General features: G+C 45.0%; 1 protein-coding gene across 1 annotated transcript in view; it reads right to left on the bottom strand.

The window, feature by feature from the left end:
• GGCT (gamma-glutamylcyclotransferase) overlaps positions 1–16,155 on the bottom strand; it is a 31,554-nt gene extending 15,399 nt beyond the window's left edge. Inside the window, exon 1 of the mRNA XM_063450687.1 lies at positions 15,749–16,155. Coding sequence (XP_063306757.1) covers positions 15,749–15,937 — 189 coding nt within the window. The 5' untranslated portion in view covers positions 15,938–16,155. The remainder of the gene's footprint in view (positions 1–15,748) is intronic.
• Between the last annotated feature and the right edge of the window lie 1,276 nt (positions 16,156–17,431).

The raw sequence follows: 17,431 nt of genomic DNA, 5'->3' as shown, positions 1-17,431 counted from the left end.
AAGAAAAAGTGCAGCATAATACTCGTCTCCATGTCATCAATAAAATCATGACTTTACGTCATGTTAATAGTAAAATCTGTGAATTGTCTCCCACAGTGATCACAGTTGATTGGCAACCGGTGTGTATTGTTGGAGTGCCTCATAAGTGACAACAGCCTTATACATATTGATGGCAGTGTTTTCTGGATGCATTTTAATAGTTTTGGTGCTACTGTCTTCACTTTCTTTTCTGTAGTTTGCGTTGCGGTTTACGATTTCTTGAAAATAAAACCAATAGTTTAAAACCCTTCCCCTACTCATGCAACTCATTACTTCTATTTTGTGTCCCAAATGCCTATAAAATTCACAACAGCTCAATTAGCTGGACTTCCAGTATACAGATTTCTCTGCGCAATAGCAAACCTACAGGATTTGCCATACAAAAGGCCGATTTACCTATCGCGTAATACTACCCATTCGGGGGGCGTGGTCTGAGGAGGGAGCGAGCTGGACGTGTTCGTGTGAGCTCCGCCGGGACCACTGGATCAACGGCTAATCGAAGCGGCATTCCGTGACCGATTGCGGATTAAACTGAAGGGAGACCCGAGATGGACAAGCGGGCCCCTAAGAAGCCGACCAAAAAACAGGCTGAACAGGGAGCGACGGTGACAGATCTCTTTGCGGCCTCCCGCGCCATGAGGAACACCCAAGATGGCGGACGGGAAAGCCTTGGAGGGCCGCGATCTCCTTCCAGCCCGGCATCCAGCGGGACTTCGGGATCCCAGGAGCCTGACGCCAAACAGATACTGGCTACCTTGGCGGAGGTAAGATCCTACCTAGCGACAGAGATAGCTAGAAATACCGCCGAAGTTAAGGCGGAGATACAGGCACTCGGAAATAGAACAGCAGTGCTAGAGCAAAGAGTGGAGTCCACAGTGGAAGCTCACAATGCAGCCGCTGCGCAAATTAACCTGTTAACATCCAGGTTAGCGGTGGCTGAATATGCGCTAGAAGATTTGGGCAACCGCTCGCGTAGGAACAACATTAGACTGCGGGGTTTGCCAGAGCGAGAGGGGGAAGGCTCCCTGATTGAGGTGGTACTCGCCATATTTAAACCGCTGCTACCAAACATACCGGAAACCTCTGGCATATTGAGAGGGCTCATAGGGCTCTCAGAATCAGACGGCCAAATGATACCAGACCCAGGGATATCATCATCAAATTTCAGTTTTTCCAAACAAAGGAAGCTTTGATGAGATATGGAAGGGAAAACCAAATCAAGTACAGAGGAGCTGAATTGGCCCTATTTCAGGACCTGACACCAGTCATCCTGAGGCAGAGGAGGGAATGGAGGCCTATAACTGAATTGCTCCAACAGCACTCTATTAAATACGCGTGGGGCCATCCGTTCCGGCTGATGGCCTTTAAGGATGGGCGCTCTAAGATCCTACACCCTGGGGGCGATCCGGCGGCATTCCTGCACGACCTAGGGGTACAAGACACAGGCGACATAGCGGTACCTGGAGTTGCGACAGCGACGGTACATCCCCTCCCTCGAGAATGGTACACGGCGGGTGAGTGAGATCCGCGGGGGGCTCCCTTACGTTCCTTTTCTGGTGCCAGCCCCTTGAAGAAGTTCCCCATTGGGGACGGCTTGTGGGGGGTATTTTGCATCCTGTTTTTTTGGGAGGGGGTCTTTTTTCTTTTTATTGCGGGCACTTACTTCTATTTTGATTTAAAGGTTTTTGTACCCGTCAGGAGCGAGTGATTTTTGCTCGGCCTGGGGTTGATATCCGGGGGGGCTCCGTTGTGTTTTGGGGAGGGTTAGGGCTTCTATCTCCTTTTGGAAAGGTGTGGGATTATATACTCATATTGGGGACATGATTCTGACGCATCTGCAAGGCGGCGCCCAGCATACAATCGAGGCACGGTGTGGTTGCCAGCTCATGGGTTAACGTGTTCGCTATTGTTGTGGGGTCTGGACTCTGATTTTTAATATGACCGGCGGGAGCGGGGTGGACGGTAGGGTGGGCACCGACGGAGGGGTTATTAGTATTTGTATTATGCACACCTATTGTTCGGTTATAGGCATGTTTAAACAGTTTTGAGTTTTTTCTTCGTACCCCCCTCTATGTATTTATGCTTCCTCTTTAACTCTCGAGTACCCACAACCAGGTATTAGATGCGGCCACATGTTGGGCTGCATAGAGGTGGATAGTTGAAATCCACCAAGACCGATTTTTGGCGCCCGTATGCTCCACTCCGGCTGACTCGGGGAGCTAGGGATGAGGGGGGTCCCCAACAATTGAGGCAAAGGGCATACTCCTTGTTCTTTACGGGGGAGGGGGGACGTCGGTTTAGGCCTTATTTCTTCCCGCCTCCGGCTCACGCTCCATTAGCTGTTGGATATCCCCAGGGCTATAGCCCATATTTAGTCGCACGAACCCTGGATACTCCGGTCGGGCCTATATAAATGTCTTCCCAGTTGATCTAAATAACGCACAAGGCAAGCTCTTTCCACCCCTAGGATGCAGGGAGCAGTGAGGGGATCACAGGGCGAGAGTAAAGTCGAGTTGCAAGGGATACCCGAGAAGGAGTACGGGTATGATACCCAAGGGGAACTTGGGGTGGGGCGTCCTACCTTGGCGAATGTATTTGTAATGACCGCCTCCACTCGTTTCTATTCGGCTGCGGTTTTAATTATTTTTAGGTTGGTCTGAGTCCCTGGCCCTGTGGAGCCTTTTAGGTTCACTGGAGGGACAGGGACTCATACCCCACAAGAGCCTGGCTTTAGATAAGACCAGGTATTTACTGTACATAATATGTTTTCTACTTATTGTTCTTTTTTTTTCCTCTTTATTTCGTCCCCTTTCTATCCCTTCTTATACCTTCCCTTACCCAGCCCTGGAGGGTGACGTTGGGGGAATACACCTCAGGAACGTCCGGAACATAACTGGTAAGACTACAATGACAGGAGCAGCGCTTACTATGCAAGCTAGATCGCGCCGGCGAAGATTATCTATTCCTACCGAGAGAAAGTTAGACGAAATACATTTAGTGCGCAGGCTTCACAATGGGTTTTATCATAGTGACTCACACGGGATAGACCCATGCCGGTGAAGATATTGTCCATGAATGTTAAAGGTCTTAATGCACCCAAAAAAAGGCGCCTCATGTTTAGGGATCTCAACCGTTTGAACCCCGATATAGCTTTCCTGCAGGAGACACACATTCAGGCCTCGGCGAAATTCGCACTTAGAGACCGTACGTACCGAACCACGTATGAGTCGAGAGCGCTCAATAAGAGGAATGGCGTTGCAATCCTGGTACACCACAGATGCCCGCTTAATGTTTCTAGGGTACATACGGACTCGGGGGGCCGCTTTGTGCTCCTGTCAGGAACGTTGTACTCCCATAGCATACATATTATTAATCTTTATGGCCCCAATGACCCCTCTAAGGAGTTTTGGGCGGAATTGACACAGATGATTAACACTCTACCACATGGCATGATAATAGTAGGAGGCGATTTCAATGCAGCGCCATGCCCGGCGAGAGATAGGGGATCAGGTAAAGGTATTCCTAGATCGCATAATAGGGGCGGACAGGACAAATTATTACATATCTTCATGCAGGACACAGGCTTAGTAGATATCTGGAGGGCGCAACACCCGGACGACAACGATTTTACATTCTACTCTGCGCCCCATGATACTTACTAGAGAATTGACTTGTTTTTGGTTAATACTCACTCAGTGCCCAAAGTATCGATATCGACTGTAGGATCCATAACCTGGTCTGATCACGCTGACATTTCCATAACATTGGATAAACTAAGTGCGATGTCCCCATGGTCATGGAAATTGAACACTTCTTTGCTGCGTGAGCCGGCAATAGTTGAGGAGGTTAGGAAGGAATTGCTTGACTACTTCTCTAGAGAAACTGACACGGATTTATCGAAGGTGACGGTGTGGTCGGCTCATAAATCGGTGATCAGGGGCGTTTTGATTCGTGCAGCAACGCTGAAGAAAAAACGCAAAACCCAACTGTTATCTTCCCTTCTGGAGTCCTTGCGTGAGGCCGAACTGAAACATAAGATCGACGCTACACCTGCTAACTTACAGGTGGTGCGGGAACTGAGAGCCTCGATTAAAGGAACGATGATAGACGAAACAGCACGGGCTATCGTAAGATCTAAACGGACCTATTTTGAAAAGGGCAACAAGATGGATACCCTACTGGCGAGAACGTTACGGCCACGGCAGCATCGACCCCACATTACTAAAATCAAAGATGCCTTAGGTCAATACCGCACAGACCCCACAGATATAGCTACAGTATTTACGGAATTCTTCGCTAAACTATACAACCACTCCACAACAGACCCCGCCAGAATTAGCGACGAAAGAGACAAGATACAAGCCTTCCTTGCCGGGCTGGATTTGCCAAAACTAAATGGGGCGGAAGTGGAGTCCTTGAGGAAACCGATTACAGAGGGGGAAGTAGAAGCGGCAATCTATACACTGAAAAGTAATAAGGCTCCAGGACCGGATGGATTCGATGGTTCTTATTATAAAACCTTTAGGGAAGAACTGGTTCCACATCTGGTTGATTGGCTTAACGAATTATTAGATGGAGGAACGCCTGATAGGGATATGTCACTAGCAGACATCGTCTTACTGCCGAAACCAGGCAGAGATTTGTTGACCCCAGAAAACTTTCGCCCGATTTCCCTTATCAATCACGACTCAAAAATACTAGCGAAGATCCTGGCTACCAGGATAAATCGGATCCTACCTCGGCTGATTCACCCTGACCAGGTGGGGTTTATACCAACTAGACAACTATTCGAGAATACTCGACGTAATGTGGACCTCATATGGAGACAAACCACGAGGAAGATACCGACGATATTACTATCGTTGGATGCCGAAAAGGCTTTCGACAGGGTTAAATGGCCTTACTTATTTACAATGCTGGATCCCCTTGGATTCCCGGTTCAGTTCACGACTGCGGTTCGAGCAATGTATACCAACGTCAGAGCCCAAATCCGCATTTCGGGTGCAAAGATAAAACCGTTTGGTCTTAGCAACGGCACGAGACAAGGATGCCCATTGTCGCCCTTATTATTCGCCCTGTCTTTAGAGCCGCTCCTTCAGGCAATACGCGCAGCCCCGGATATCAAAGGGGTAGATGTCGGAGGGAAACGATACGTGGTGTCGGCATTTGCCGACGACGTGTTACTGACGCTAACCGAACCGAGGGGATCTATGGCGGCACTGGCAGACGTTTTGGGAGAATTTGGAGAATTGGCCGGATACAAGGTGAATATGGATAAATCCAGTGTGCTACCCATAGGGATGCCGGAGCTGGACACCGACTACATAGGGAGAACCTACAAGTTAAGAATATCGAGAGATCACATAAAATATCTAGGCATACGATTGACAGCGGATCCATCTAAATTATTCCAACAGAATTACACTCCGCTGATTAAGACCTTGATGACGGATATGGAGAAATGGATGGAAAAGGCAATTTCTTGGATCGGCAGGATTCACTCCGTAAAGATGAATGTGCTACCCAGAATATTGTTTTTGTTCCAGGCACTTCCGATAAGGGTATCCAGATCGGACCTAGGACCGCTACAGCAAGCCATAGGCAAATTTATATGGCAAAACAAGAAACACAGGGTATCACGCAACATTCTTTATCGAGCTAAGGGCAGAGGAGGACTCGGCCTTCCACATTTACACTTTTATTACATTGCAGCCCAACTGGCACAGGTGGCGCTGTGGCACTCCCCGCCCGAGGAAAGGAGATGGGTTGACCTGGAAGCATCCCTTATGGGGATGGATATGCCTCAGTTCTATATGTGGACCCCAAAGGAGCACAGACCGAACATAATTGTGACTTGTCCAGCGATCTCTAATTCGCTGAAAATATGGGACACAGCTGCACCTAAGTATGGCTTGGCGTCCTCCCCTTCACCGATGACCCCTCTATTGAGGAACAAAGCATTCTTACCAGGGATGTCGGCCCGGGAGTTTAGAGGCATGGAAAGGGCAGGACTGCAAAGGTTATTTCAGCTATACGAAGGGGGCTCGATCGTGACTTTTGGCGATCTGCAAAATAAAACACCTCTGCGACCCTTTGACTTTTTCAGGTACCTCCAGATCAGGGATTATGCCCGTAACATCCAGGTTAAACAAGCCGCAGAGGCACAGATGACGTTCTTTGAAAGAATGTGCGCAAAAGAACGATTCCCAGGAAAAATGATTTCACTTATCTACTTACATTTATGCCACAACACTTCAGAATGGGGAGGACTAACATACATAGCCCAATGGGAAGCGGACTTAGGAGAGACACTAGAGGGAGTGGAGTGGCAAGAGATGTGGGAGGCGGCCGCGCAGGCTTCTATGTGTGTCTCCCTGCAGGAACAGACCTATAAGACGCTATTTAGATGGTATACCACACCGGTAAAGTTGAGCCGTATGAATCAAATTACTACAGACCTATGCTGGCGAGGATGTGGTCTCAAGGGCACATATGTCCACATGTGGTGGGAATGCCCAATAGCACAAGTGTTTTGGCGACAAATTGCGCAATTGCTACGAGACATATTTGAGAGGGAGGTTAAACTAGACCCATGGGTGTTCTTATTAGCCAGACCTATAGATAACTGGACCAAAGCGCAACTAACCCTATTGAATAAGGTGACTCTGGCAGCTAGGAGAGCTCTGGCACAGGGATGGTTGAAACAGGAGGCCCCAGGGATTGATATGGTGATCAGGAAAATTAAAGATAATTACCTCATGGATGACCTCACAGCTCGAGTTAGGGGTAAGACGAAAAAGTTTGGAAAAATTTGGGGCCCTTGGGAGGCCAGCACAGCCAATACGTGAGTTTCGCTCATACGACATGGGATGGCCGGATCCTCCTGACGTCACCCTCCTCCCCCCCCCTTTTTTTCCCCAAGTTTTCCCTTCTTTCACACTCTGATATCTACTTTCATCTGTTCCTTTCCTTCTTTCTTGTGAGATCTTCTTAATTATTTTACAAAAGCCAGGCAGACTGTAAATAACTAGTACCACGAAAGGATAAGGACATGGGCTTAATGGAGCAATTGGATAGAACTTTGAAAGAGATTGACAAAAATATAAAACAGCAAACGAGTTGTTAGATTATCATGGAAACACAGGATGGAAAATAGGGCATGTCCTAAACATACTTAACATGCGAACATACTAGTATGACATATATGGTGCTGTTTGACCTGCCTTATTGGTTTTTGTCTTATTACTGCTTTTGCTTCTCTCTCATCTAAGTTATAAGTTTAAAAAATTTTAAAAATAAAAAACTGGGAAGGACTGGTTAGAAGCATTGCACTGCAAGATAGTCGCATTCCAGGATACGTTGGTGAAGTGAAGGTTTACTAGGAGGGATAGTTTAAGGTCATTCCAAATACGATGTGAACCATGCATATATAATGTAACAATATCATGTATCGTTTTGTCATGATATGCAATTATTGTAATGTTCTTCCTTGACATAAATAAAGAATTAAAAAAAAAAAATACTACCCATTCGGCCACAGACCAGAGAGGATGCTGGCTGAGACACTGCTTAAACCAGATGTGCATTTACAGTGCATGAACGTGACTAACAAAGCCAGATAGAAGTTTAAAATAAATAAATGTTAAAAACACTGTTAGAAGTCGATGGCCACTTTGAAATTTGGTACACATCACGGGTCACACAACAGATAACTCTGACATACAGAAGCAATGAAAGAACTGAGTCAGTTAATGAGAACAAAGCCTGCCTTTTATTACTAAAAACTAAATGTTGGGCACTATTAGGGTGGTAGATAAATCAGAGGCAGAGCCCCAGAAGGCAATCGGTAGTTTTTAATTATTCAATTTGGACATGGAGTGCTTCCTTCTGAAAAACATCTGTTTACGTAAGTACACAATTTTACATTGTGCTGCATACATATTTAAATTGATAAATGTTACTTTTTCTATATACTTTTAGTTAGAATCTAGAAGAGATAATTCATTTAAGGGACGCCATAGTCAACAGAACCACAACAACTTAAGGTAGTGATTCTGGTGTCTGCAGTCTGTCCACGCATAGAAAAGGCAGTGTTTACATTGTTGCCTAATAACAACTCTAGTGGCTGTCACTCAGACAGCCACTAGAGGAGTATCCAATGCATCTCTATGAGTAGATGCTGATTGGCGGATCATTTTGCCGCACATGCAAAATAGCCTCCCAATGCTTTCTTATGGGAAAGTATTGGATTAGCTGAGTTCATCATGATGATTTCTGCAACCAGGGAGAAAAGGTAAGGTAACTCATTTTTCAATGCAATCTGAGAGAGGGTTGAACACCTAAACAGACACTCTAGCACTATAGTGTTATGAATACATGTTTGTACTGTACACTGTAGTGTCCCTTTAAATTCATTTTTAGGCCTGTGTGACATTAAAGGTAAATTATTTCCATTTGGAGGTCCCTGGAGTCTTTATTACATTCACAGAGAAGGGATTAATTAAAATGAGCGCAGAAATCTTGATATCTCTTTTGGATCTTAGTGTAGAACTGAGATATTGCAGTCAATAACTGCAATTTCAATACGGTTTGGAAATTAGTTAAGCTCTTATCTTAAGTTTGCACCTAAAGAGTTAAGATTTAATATGAAAAGTTTTGGTGTGATAAAACTGGCACCAGCTGATCTTTTGCCTGAAGATTCAAATTTAAAGGGGACCGCCACTTCCGCATAGAATTATGCAAGTACGAGTTACATAGCAAGCGTCAGCAACGATGGCATTAGTAAGTCCCGGTCTCCTCCAAATAAATAAAGATATATAAGCTATAACTGGAGCGAGGTAGCTTTACTGTAAAAAAGACACCAAGTCTCGCATCCCTGCCAAAGCAATGCGAATTTCACACCAGCGAATTCGCATCGCGTCTTATCTCCGAGCGGTCATTGTCCAAATAAGTCTAAAGTGAGGAGCCACTAGGTAAACCAGAGATAGTAGTACACACGTGTGATTTGTCTTTATTCCACTGTGCTTTGCATTTTGTTAGTACTGAAATCATACCTGAATCTAATGCACATGTTTGTACTCGAATCTAATTCGCCATTGAATCTAATGCGCATTCAAATTTTGGAGACTTTATTTTGCAAATAGAGGTGGGCATTAGATTTGAGTAAATACGTTATATATTTATTTAGTTTTAAAGTGCGTGCTGATGTTTTCTGAGAGCTCATCCTATCCAATGCTTCTTATAGAAAAGCAATAAATTGAAAATACCATGAGTGGCCAAATGATGCACTCCTCCAATCAAATGCTGCTGTCAGTGGCATTTGATTTCAGGACTGCACTTTTTGACTAGGGTCTGGAGGAGGAAGTGCCTCTAGTGGCTGTCAGGAAGATAGCCACTGCAAGTGTATTTTACCATTGCAGAGTTCAAATCACAGGAGCACTGCACCCAGACCACTTTGTTGAGATGACGTGGTCTAAGTGACTGTAGTGGTTGTTTACAGGTTATTTAGAATGCTGGTTTCAATTGGCACAGGACAAGGATATATGAAAAAAAAGCATGATAAGTCACCTTACATATCACTAACAATGAAATAGAAAGTTTTTTTTAAAATGTAAACATAATTTTGGCTTTTTAGGATGAAATATCATGGCGGTTTTCATGTATTGAAAAGAAAAAATGCCTGAAGCCACCACCACAAGCAACCAGAATTTACTAACACGAGTGCAAACACAACAGTCCATTAGTTACATTAAAGGAATACTCCAGGCACCCAGACCACTTCTGCCCATTGGAGTGGTCCGGGTGCCAACTCCCACTACTCCTAACCCTGCAAGTGTAATTATTGCAGTTTTTTTATAAACTGCAATAATTACCTTGCAGGGTTAACTCCACCTCTAGTGGCTGTCTACTAGACAGCCACTAGAGGTCACTTCCTCCTTCATAGCACAGGAAACCAGTGCTAGAGTGTCGCTGGACGTCCTCACGCTGTGTGAGGACCTCCAGCGTCGCTCAAATCCCCATAGGAAAGCATTGAAATTAGTTTTCAATGCTTTCCTATGGGGAGACCTAATGCGCATGCGCGGCATTGCCTGAGGTAAGTGACTGAAGGGGTTTTCACCCCTTCAGTAACTGGGGATTGGTGGGTGGGAGGGAGAGGGACCCTCGAGTGCCAGCAGAACGGATCCTTTTTCTTGGCACTGGAGATTCCCTTTAATGAAAGGTTAGTAAGCATATATTTCATGTGATTGACATGCTATTCTCTGAACGCACATAAGTAAATGTATATAAGACAATGGCAGTTTAATGCTGACTCATCCTAGACACACATTTTCAAACACATTCAGAGGTTTCAGTTTCAATTGAGATGATCCAGTGAGCCATAACTCTAACTATTAGCCTACCTAACCTAATTAAACAGAGCTATGACATTAATTGAACTGTCTGATGAAAATACCTTGCAAATACATAAAGTATATAAAAAAGAAAGGCACCTTCTTCTCCAATCCACTTTAAATGTTTGGGATACCCATTAATGACTGACAGAATTAATTTTCAAAACACACCCATTTATTGAACATCTTGAAACAAATACAACCCAAAACAAAACTTTGATAACAACTCCTGGCAACAGTTGCATTCAGAATTTCTTACTAAATGTGGCTCTGTCACCCCCCACCACCCAATTCAAAATTATTATTTCATATGGATAAAATCTTTACAAAACACTCACATCGAAATTTGACTGTGATTAAAATTTCAACTCAGTCAAAAACATATTAAAACAAAGTAGGGACTACGGATCTGAATAGGACTGTCAGGAAGAAGACAGTGGTGGCCGCGAGGGACAAGCTCAGGTAAGTATAACTCACCTTTCCCTGTACTTCTCAACCACCGGAATGCTACAGAGTCGCTTTAATATGCTGCCCTGTTGTGTATTTGTACCCCACCTCCTCTAGACTGTAAGCTCGCTTGAGCAGGGCCCTCATCTACCTACTGTTCCTGTGTTACTGTGTAATTGTCTAATTTATTTTAAATCCCCCCCCTTCCATAATATCGTAAAGTGCTGCGGAATTAGTTGGCGCTATATAAATACCAGTAATAATAATACATATCCCACAATGCTTTGTTTAGCTAAATAAACATATTTAAATCTGGATATAAATGCACCCATCTATAAACTTGTGCTATTAACACGCAAGGCAAGAAACACCAAAACTATTTACACAAAACTCTATGTACCTCAGCTGGCACAGCCTCGAATATAGAAGTGGCTTTTAAACACTGGGGTATAATCGTTCGATAATTATGGACACTTTAATGCCAGCCTAAGAGCCATTAACACGATCACAGAGATCTCTCTGTACCAATCCAGTTCAGCAACACTTTTACCATCATTGTACAACAGTTACGTTCAGGTTTTCGCAATCCTTCTGAAGTAGATTTATAGACACATCAAAGCGCTCTGTCACCTTCTGGGGTCTTTGCAGATTTAGAAAAGACCTAATGGTGACATCACTGCTTAGGATGCAGAGGCCTAAGGAAACAGCAGAGGTGAGCTATACTTACCTTACTTATGCTAACCCTTTGCAGATGCAACAGTGTTCATACTTGAGCTCCTGTCACTTCAGCATGCAGGAGCCCACATCAAGTGATGTACTCTTAAGACCAAATGAGATAGCAGGAGCCTCCATTGGTATTGTCTTGACCTGAATCAGACAATGTCTTATTCCACAGCAGTTATTAGAGAAGGCTATAGGAAGAGACAAACATAACAGAGGTTGCTCCATCTTTTGTAAAGTTTTGGCATACATATGTGTGTATGTGGGTTATGTATTATGTTAAGTGTGTGAATGTGGGCTGTTTGTGGTATGGTTTGTGTGCTGTTACGTGCATGTGTGGGAGGCTTCATGTGGGGTTGTGAGTCGTTAGTGTTATTTGTGTGTGTGTGTCTGGAGATGTGGGGGCTTCCATGGGTTTTTAGTGGAGTCCAGGCTGTGGTAGACTGAGGGCAGCACACCTCCAGAGCAGATTCCCCTTCACAAGCGTTGGGAGGAAGTGATCTAAGATCGCAGAGCTTTCCAATTATATAAAGGGGATATTTTTAACAAGTAATTGACAAACAGAATATTAACAGAGGTGAAAGATGCCCTTCTCAAGATTACAATCTATGAGGATTTAAGTGAGGCGGATATATCTCATCCCGCTTTTTGCCCTGGGACACTTATTGGTGAGGTGATATGACCGGAAATCAAACCCGGTTTCCCTGTTCTAAGGCAGAGACATTACCACCACTCTTACTAGCCAATATATACCAGATGAAGTCCCACTGGGACTCCTGTTAGGACAGTTTCAAGGAGATCCTCCTATCTCCCCAGCCAGTTTGAGTCTGGCAGCTTTCCGTGTTGTGTAAAGGCACCTCAAGTGCCATAGGTTGCTAATCCCTGAACAAGTTCCACAGAACTAAAGCAATTTTCTCCATGGAAGGACTTCCCAATTCCCTCTGCCAATCACTAGAGCCTTCAGGTTACATAATCATAAAAACTGTATTGCAATGTTGTAACAGATCGCCTGGCACCCCGACTGGGTACCTCCGTTAAAGGATGCTCCTAGCGTTTCCTGAGGACTCCAAGCACTCTGGCAGACACCACAATCACCGTATCGGAGAAGCATATGAATCCTCTCAAGCCTCTGAATGCTGTAGACAGTTGAATAGGAACCATACGAATAGGTTTGCACTCCTGACAGTCAAACTGGAACAGCACGCAATAAATCCTCCCCCAATAATGAGACGACACTTCACGTTGAGGGTTAAAACAGGAACTCCCTGTACTGGCCCATACAGCCTCTTTTATGCCCAATCCCCAAACACATTACAGCCCACAGGGTTTTGCAGAACAACCAAAAAACACATTACAACTCATACAATGCAAGTACAGCGGCCAATCAGACACAATGGGACAATAGAAACACACCCAGCAAATTCCTCCCCTCTGCTTAGGAGATAATTGAGTCAATTACTGTATCTACTCAATTATCTCCAAGCTGAAAAGTTAAACTTTTTATACATTTTAATAACTCCCTGATCTTACATCACATACGGATAAATTATATTTCTGTGATCAGCATAACTTGGGGAGCAACATATGTAAAGATCACATGAATCCGTCCAGGGGTTAAAACGTTAGGTGAGGGGGGGCGGGGCCGGACCGCCGAGCTGGCTAGTCGCAAGTGGGACCAGCTCCTGCAACCCAAGGCCGAAACAGCAATAAATTACAGATATCTGGCACAAAACCGACCGGCAACGGTGGCCCTCGGCGGGCAGAGAGCCCTGGATCCAGGGTGAGGCTGGCCAAACAGGCTTCAGTCCCCTGGAGGAGGAATCCTATGGAACACTTTTGAGGCCTGCTCTGGAGGCGAGCGGGGCGGACGGCCGCTGCCCTGCCGCACGCCATGCGGTACTCCGAGTAAGACCCGCGGGGAACCGGCCCCGTACCCCCCCCTCTGGACCAGAGGGGTGATCCCGGTCCCCACTCTCGGGACCCGACGACCGCAAGCACGACAGGCGAAGCTACAGGGCCGCCAGGACCCATGCTCCAGGCACTGTCACCAAGATGGCGGAGGCAAGGCGAGTCCAGAGTCTCCACAGGGTACCCAACGGTAGCAGTACAACGAGCGGACCGTACATACTAAAGGTACAGATCCCGACTGCAACCACCCACCTGCAAACATCCCAGAACCCCAGCAAGCCACCCACCTCCACTAACACTGGACCCTCAGAGGTCTTCCGCTGGGCTCCGGTATTCCCTCCCTCCCCCAAGCAGGGAAACAAGACGCCCCACAGTAGCATCAGCTGCCCGTAACCACCGCCGCACTGGGAGGCAAACCAGCATGTGGAAAAGCAATGGAACCATCATCCACATTCCTGAAGTAGAGATCCTCACATTCGACTGGAACATAGTAGGGACTCTACCCAGCGCCCAGCGACTGGCAGCAGACCGGGCTCCCTGATATAACACTTCAGCAACTGCAGAGGACGTCCCTTACTCACCCCATAAAGGACTTTGCATCCGGAACTGTCCTGTGTTCCACCGTCTCAACCTCAGGGACTGTGCCATCCACTTACGAGATCTGCGGCCTGGGGGTATACTGCACCTAAAAGCTTGCCTAAAGATCACATTGTGAATAGGAGCGCCCATCTTGTTGACCTTACCAGCCTGTCTATAGATAACTGACAGTTAGAATTGCAAAAGCATGGGTGATCCCTGTTTCACTACTGGATTTTTTCAATGCTGGATTTGAATTAGCGTATTTAACCCATCACATTAAAGCGACCTACCTAGCGACTGACACAATGTCTGATATGTCACCAAATGCTAACCGACTGTAGGATATAAAGGAGGAAAGACTGTAGGATATGACTAATTAGACAGCCTGTTCAAGTGTAATCATACCTAGTGCCCGAAGCTAAAGCGACAACGATTACTTAATAACCTTAAGCTACTGTTACCAAACGTCTGACTAGTTCATCTTAGATAGCCAACATGTACCTAGCCTGTTTTATCATATATTGTTTAAAAAAATATGTGAAAACCTTCTAAATGCTTAACAGCGGTTATAACTCTTGTATGTTTCTACTACCTAAGAATGCTGTTGTGGCATTACAGTCAAGCGAATGTTATACATGCACATCAAAAATAAAGAATTTAAAAAAGAAAAAAAAAAAAAGTTAGGTGAGGTCCCTTTATCATCCCTTGCCAGCATGGCTTTACCTGGTCTGGCAGTGTCCCTGGGACAACACCCTGCTGGAGAACAATGGAGCTGGGGGAGGGGAAGAGCCTCACCTTCCCAGGGATTCAAAGGGGAAGAAAAAAAGTGTCCAAAAAGTTTCCATGTGTCCGTACAGTTTTTAAAAGGGCCAGCACTGTACAATAAAAGTCCATAAGCCCAAATGCAGTTCTTAAAGGGTCAGCACAGTACAATAGTAGTCCTTGAGTCCCAACTTAGTCCCTTAAAGGGCAATATCTCTCAGGGGCCATAGTCGCAGGGTAGGAGGCTAGCAACCAGGCTTCTCCAGTTCACAGTGGCGAGGTTGGTTCAAATGTCATTTGACTTGCACCTATGCAACTGTTACACCATTATATTTCTCTATACAACAAAGGTTTTAAAATAAAAATAAGCACAAGACATAGTTGTCCCTTTGACACCTCTTGTTATCCCCACATATTACTGAACCTGCATATATGTATTGTAATATAGCACTAAACCCTCCTAAAGAAGACAGCCACTAGGTCCTAAAAAGCAGGCCACCAAAAATATTCCACATTGTGATCATTTTAGAAGTGCCATTTCTACACCACCCTCCAAACTGTATGTGTTTACAGCTGCCACGGCAATATTTCCACATCACTACAGAAATCAATATTAAAAGCAAAAAAAAAAAATTTGATAACAAATGATGCACATGAATGAGTTAATTACCTTTTCCTCAATACAAGTGTAATAAAGCCATTTGAGAGGATGGTACTGTCTATAATAGAATATTCCCCTAGAAAGTACATTAATTTTCATTAGCATTTAAAAGTGGATGATTCTTGGATAAGCAGCCCCCCATGACTACAACAAGAAGCATTCCCAAGCAATCTATGGCTGTATGACTGGCAGTGATGGGAGTTGTGATCTAGCCTTTATAGTAGCAACGTATAGTAAGCACCTTTAGTAAGGCTATGGTGTGAAAGGATGCAGACGGGTTGTCCAGGAGAATCCGCTCTTTTAACAGGTTACTCCCATAGGCAAAGTAATAGAAGGAGTCCCCTCCGGGCTGCAGGCCAGCTGTGCTTGCGGTCGCCATGTGTTTGGCTGCTCTCACAGTGAGGTACAGAATGCCCAGCCGGTACAGCATACTCCTTAGAGCGGGGGCGCGCACGGCGGGCACGTGCTTGGGTGGCAGAGGAGGGAGGGCTGAATGAGAAGCCGGTGGAATGGAATGTAGAACGCGCAGGGGTTCTAGAACGTCATGGGGACAATCTCTCCGCTAATCATACGGCCGAGGTACTGTGTGCGATACACGGGGAAAGGACCAGAGGCCATGCACCCGGGCTGTAATAACATGGCCAGCAGGCTGACACAAAATGGAGGGGGCATGTCACATGCTCATATTACTGCGGGCTGGGCAGAGGAACCTACCAGGGAGGGGGACATCATAGAAACAGAGATCACAGGGTGAGAAATCACTATGCAGGGGGAGAATACAGAATTCATTTCACATTTTAAGGCAAGATGTGAGAAAGAGCCACAATAAGGTGAAGAAATACATAGAAAGAGGTTAAAGAATACCTAGAGAGAGGCTTGGAAAACGGGAAACCCGTCAGCCCCACCGACATTGGAAGTTAAAGGAAATCTGCACAGCACTTAAATACAACACTGAGAGCAGAAACGGTGCTTGAAGAAAGGATCACCTGTACAGGCAGCAGGGAATTACATGTGTCAGGATAGATACAATGGAGTGAAAATCACATCATAAGGAAACAGTAACAATGGGCAAAAAAAGCGAGAAATATACAGTGTATATAAGGTATATAGGTAATGTTCGTTTCGCACTACTTCAGTTGTCAGACATTTCTATTTGAGCATTGTGTTTTCAGTTGTGTACCCTTTTCTTCCAGATTGCCTTATTGCTGTTGGGACTCCTTGAGGATTTTCTTAATACCTTGGTTCAGAGCACACCCCGCTTGGGGTAACCCTACTGGCACCTTTTTCTTTGTACATGGTCTGTGATTGACTAGCAGTCCTTCGTGTATCTATTTTCTTTGCCTTGCTAGTTTGCTACTTTATTACCTTGTGTACATTTATAGCATTTTTTTGCCCAGGGTTACTGTTGCTTTATGATGTAATATTCATTCCATTGTGTTTTTTTTTTTATAACATTCTATCTTGACACCTGTAATTGACTGACTGCAGAGGTAATCCTTTTTTGAAGCACTGTTTCTGTTCTCGATATTCTGTGAGTACTGTATAATGTATATTAACCCCCTCATCCACTACTCCATACAGGGCCGGATTAATATAGGGGCTGGCTGAAGCCCATGGAATAGGCCCATTGATTTTAAAAAATACATTTAAAAAAATAATTATTTTTTTTTACACACTACTCTTAGGGATGCAAGGTATTTCTCAGGTATTTCTTAGGGTTGTCAGGTATTTCTCAGAATTATTTCCTAGAATTATTTCTCAGAAGTATTTCTCTGGTATTTGAGGCTGCCTAGCCTTAGTGCAATACTGGCAATATAAATGTCAGTCTCAGTATAAACAGAGATTATTCTGCAATACCAGCGCTGGCCAGTAGGTGTGTGTTTGGAGAGAGGCAGGGATAAGAAGTTACAGCATCTCCCTCCCT

The sequence above is a fragment of the Pelobates fuscus genome, chromosome 4 (genome assembly GCF_036172605.1).
Source record: "Pelobates fuscus isolate aPelFus1 chromosome 4, aPelFus1.pri, whole genome shotgun sequence".
Taxonomy (NCBI): Eukaryota; Metazoa; Chordata; class Amphibia; order Anura; family Pelobatidae; genus Pelobates; species Pelobates fuscus.
Note: the sequence above shows the minus strand (reverse complement) of the source record. Positions and strands in the feature narration are given on the sequence as shown.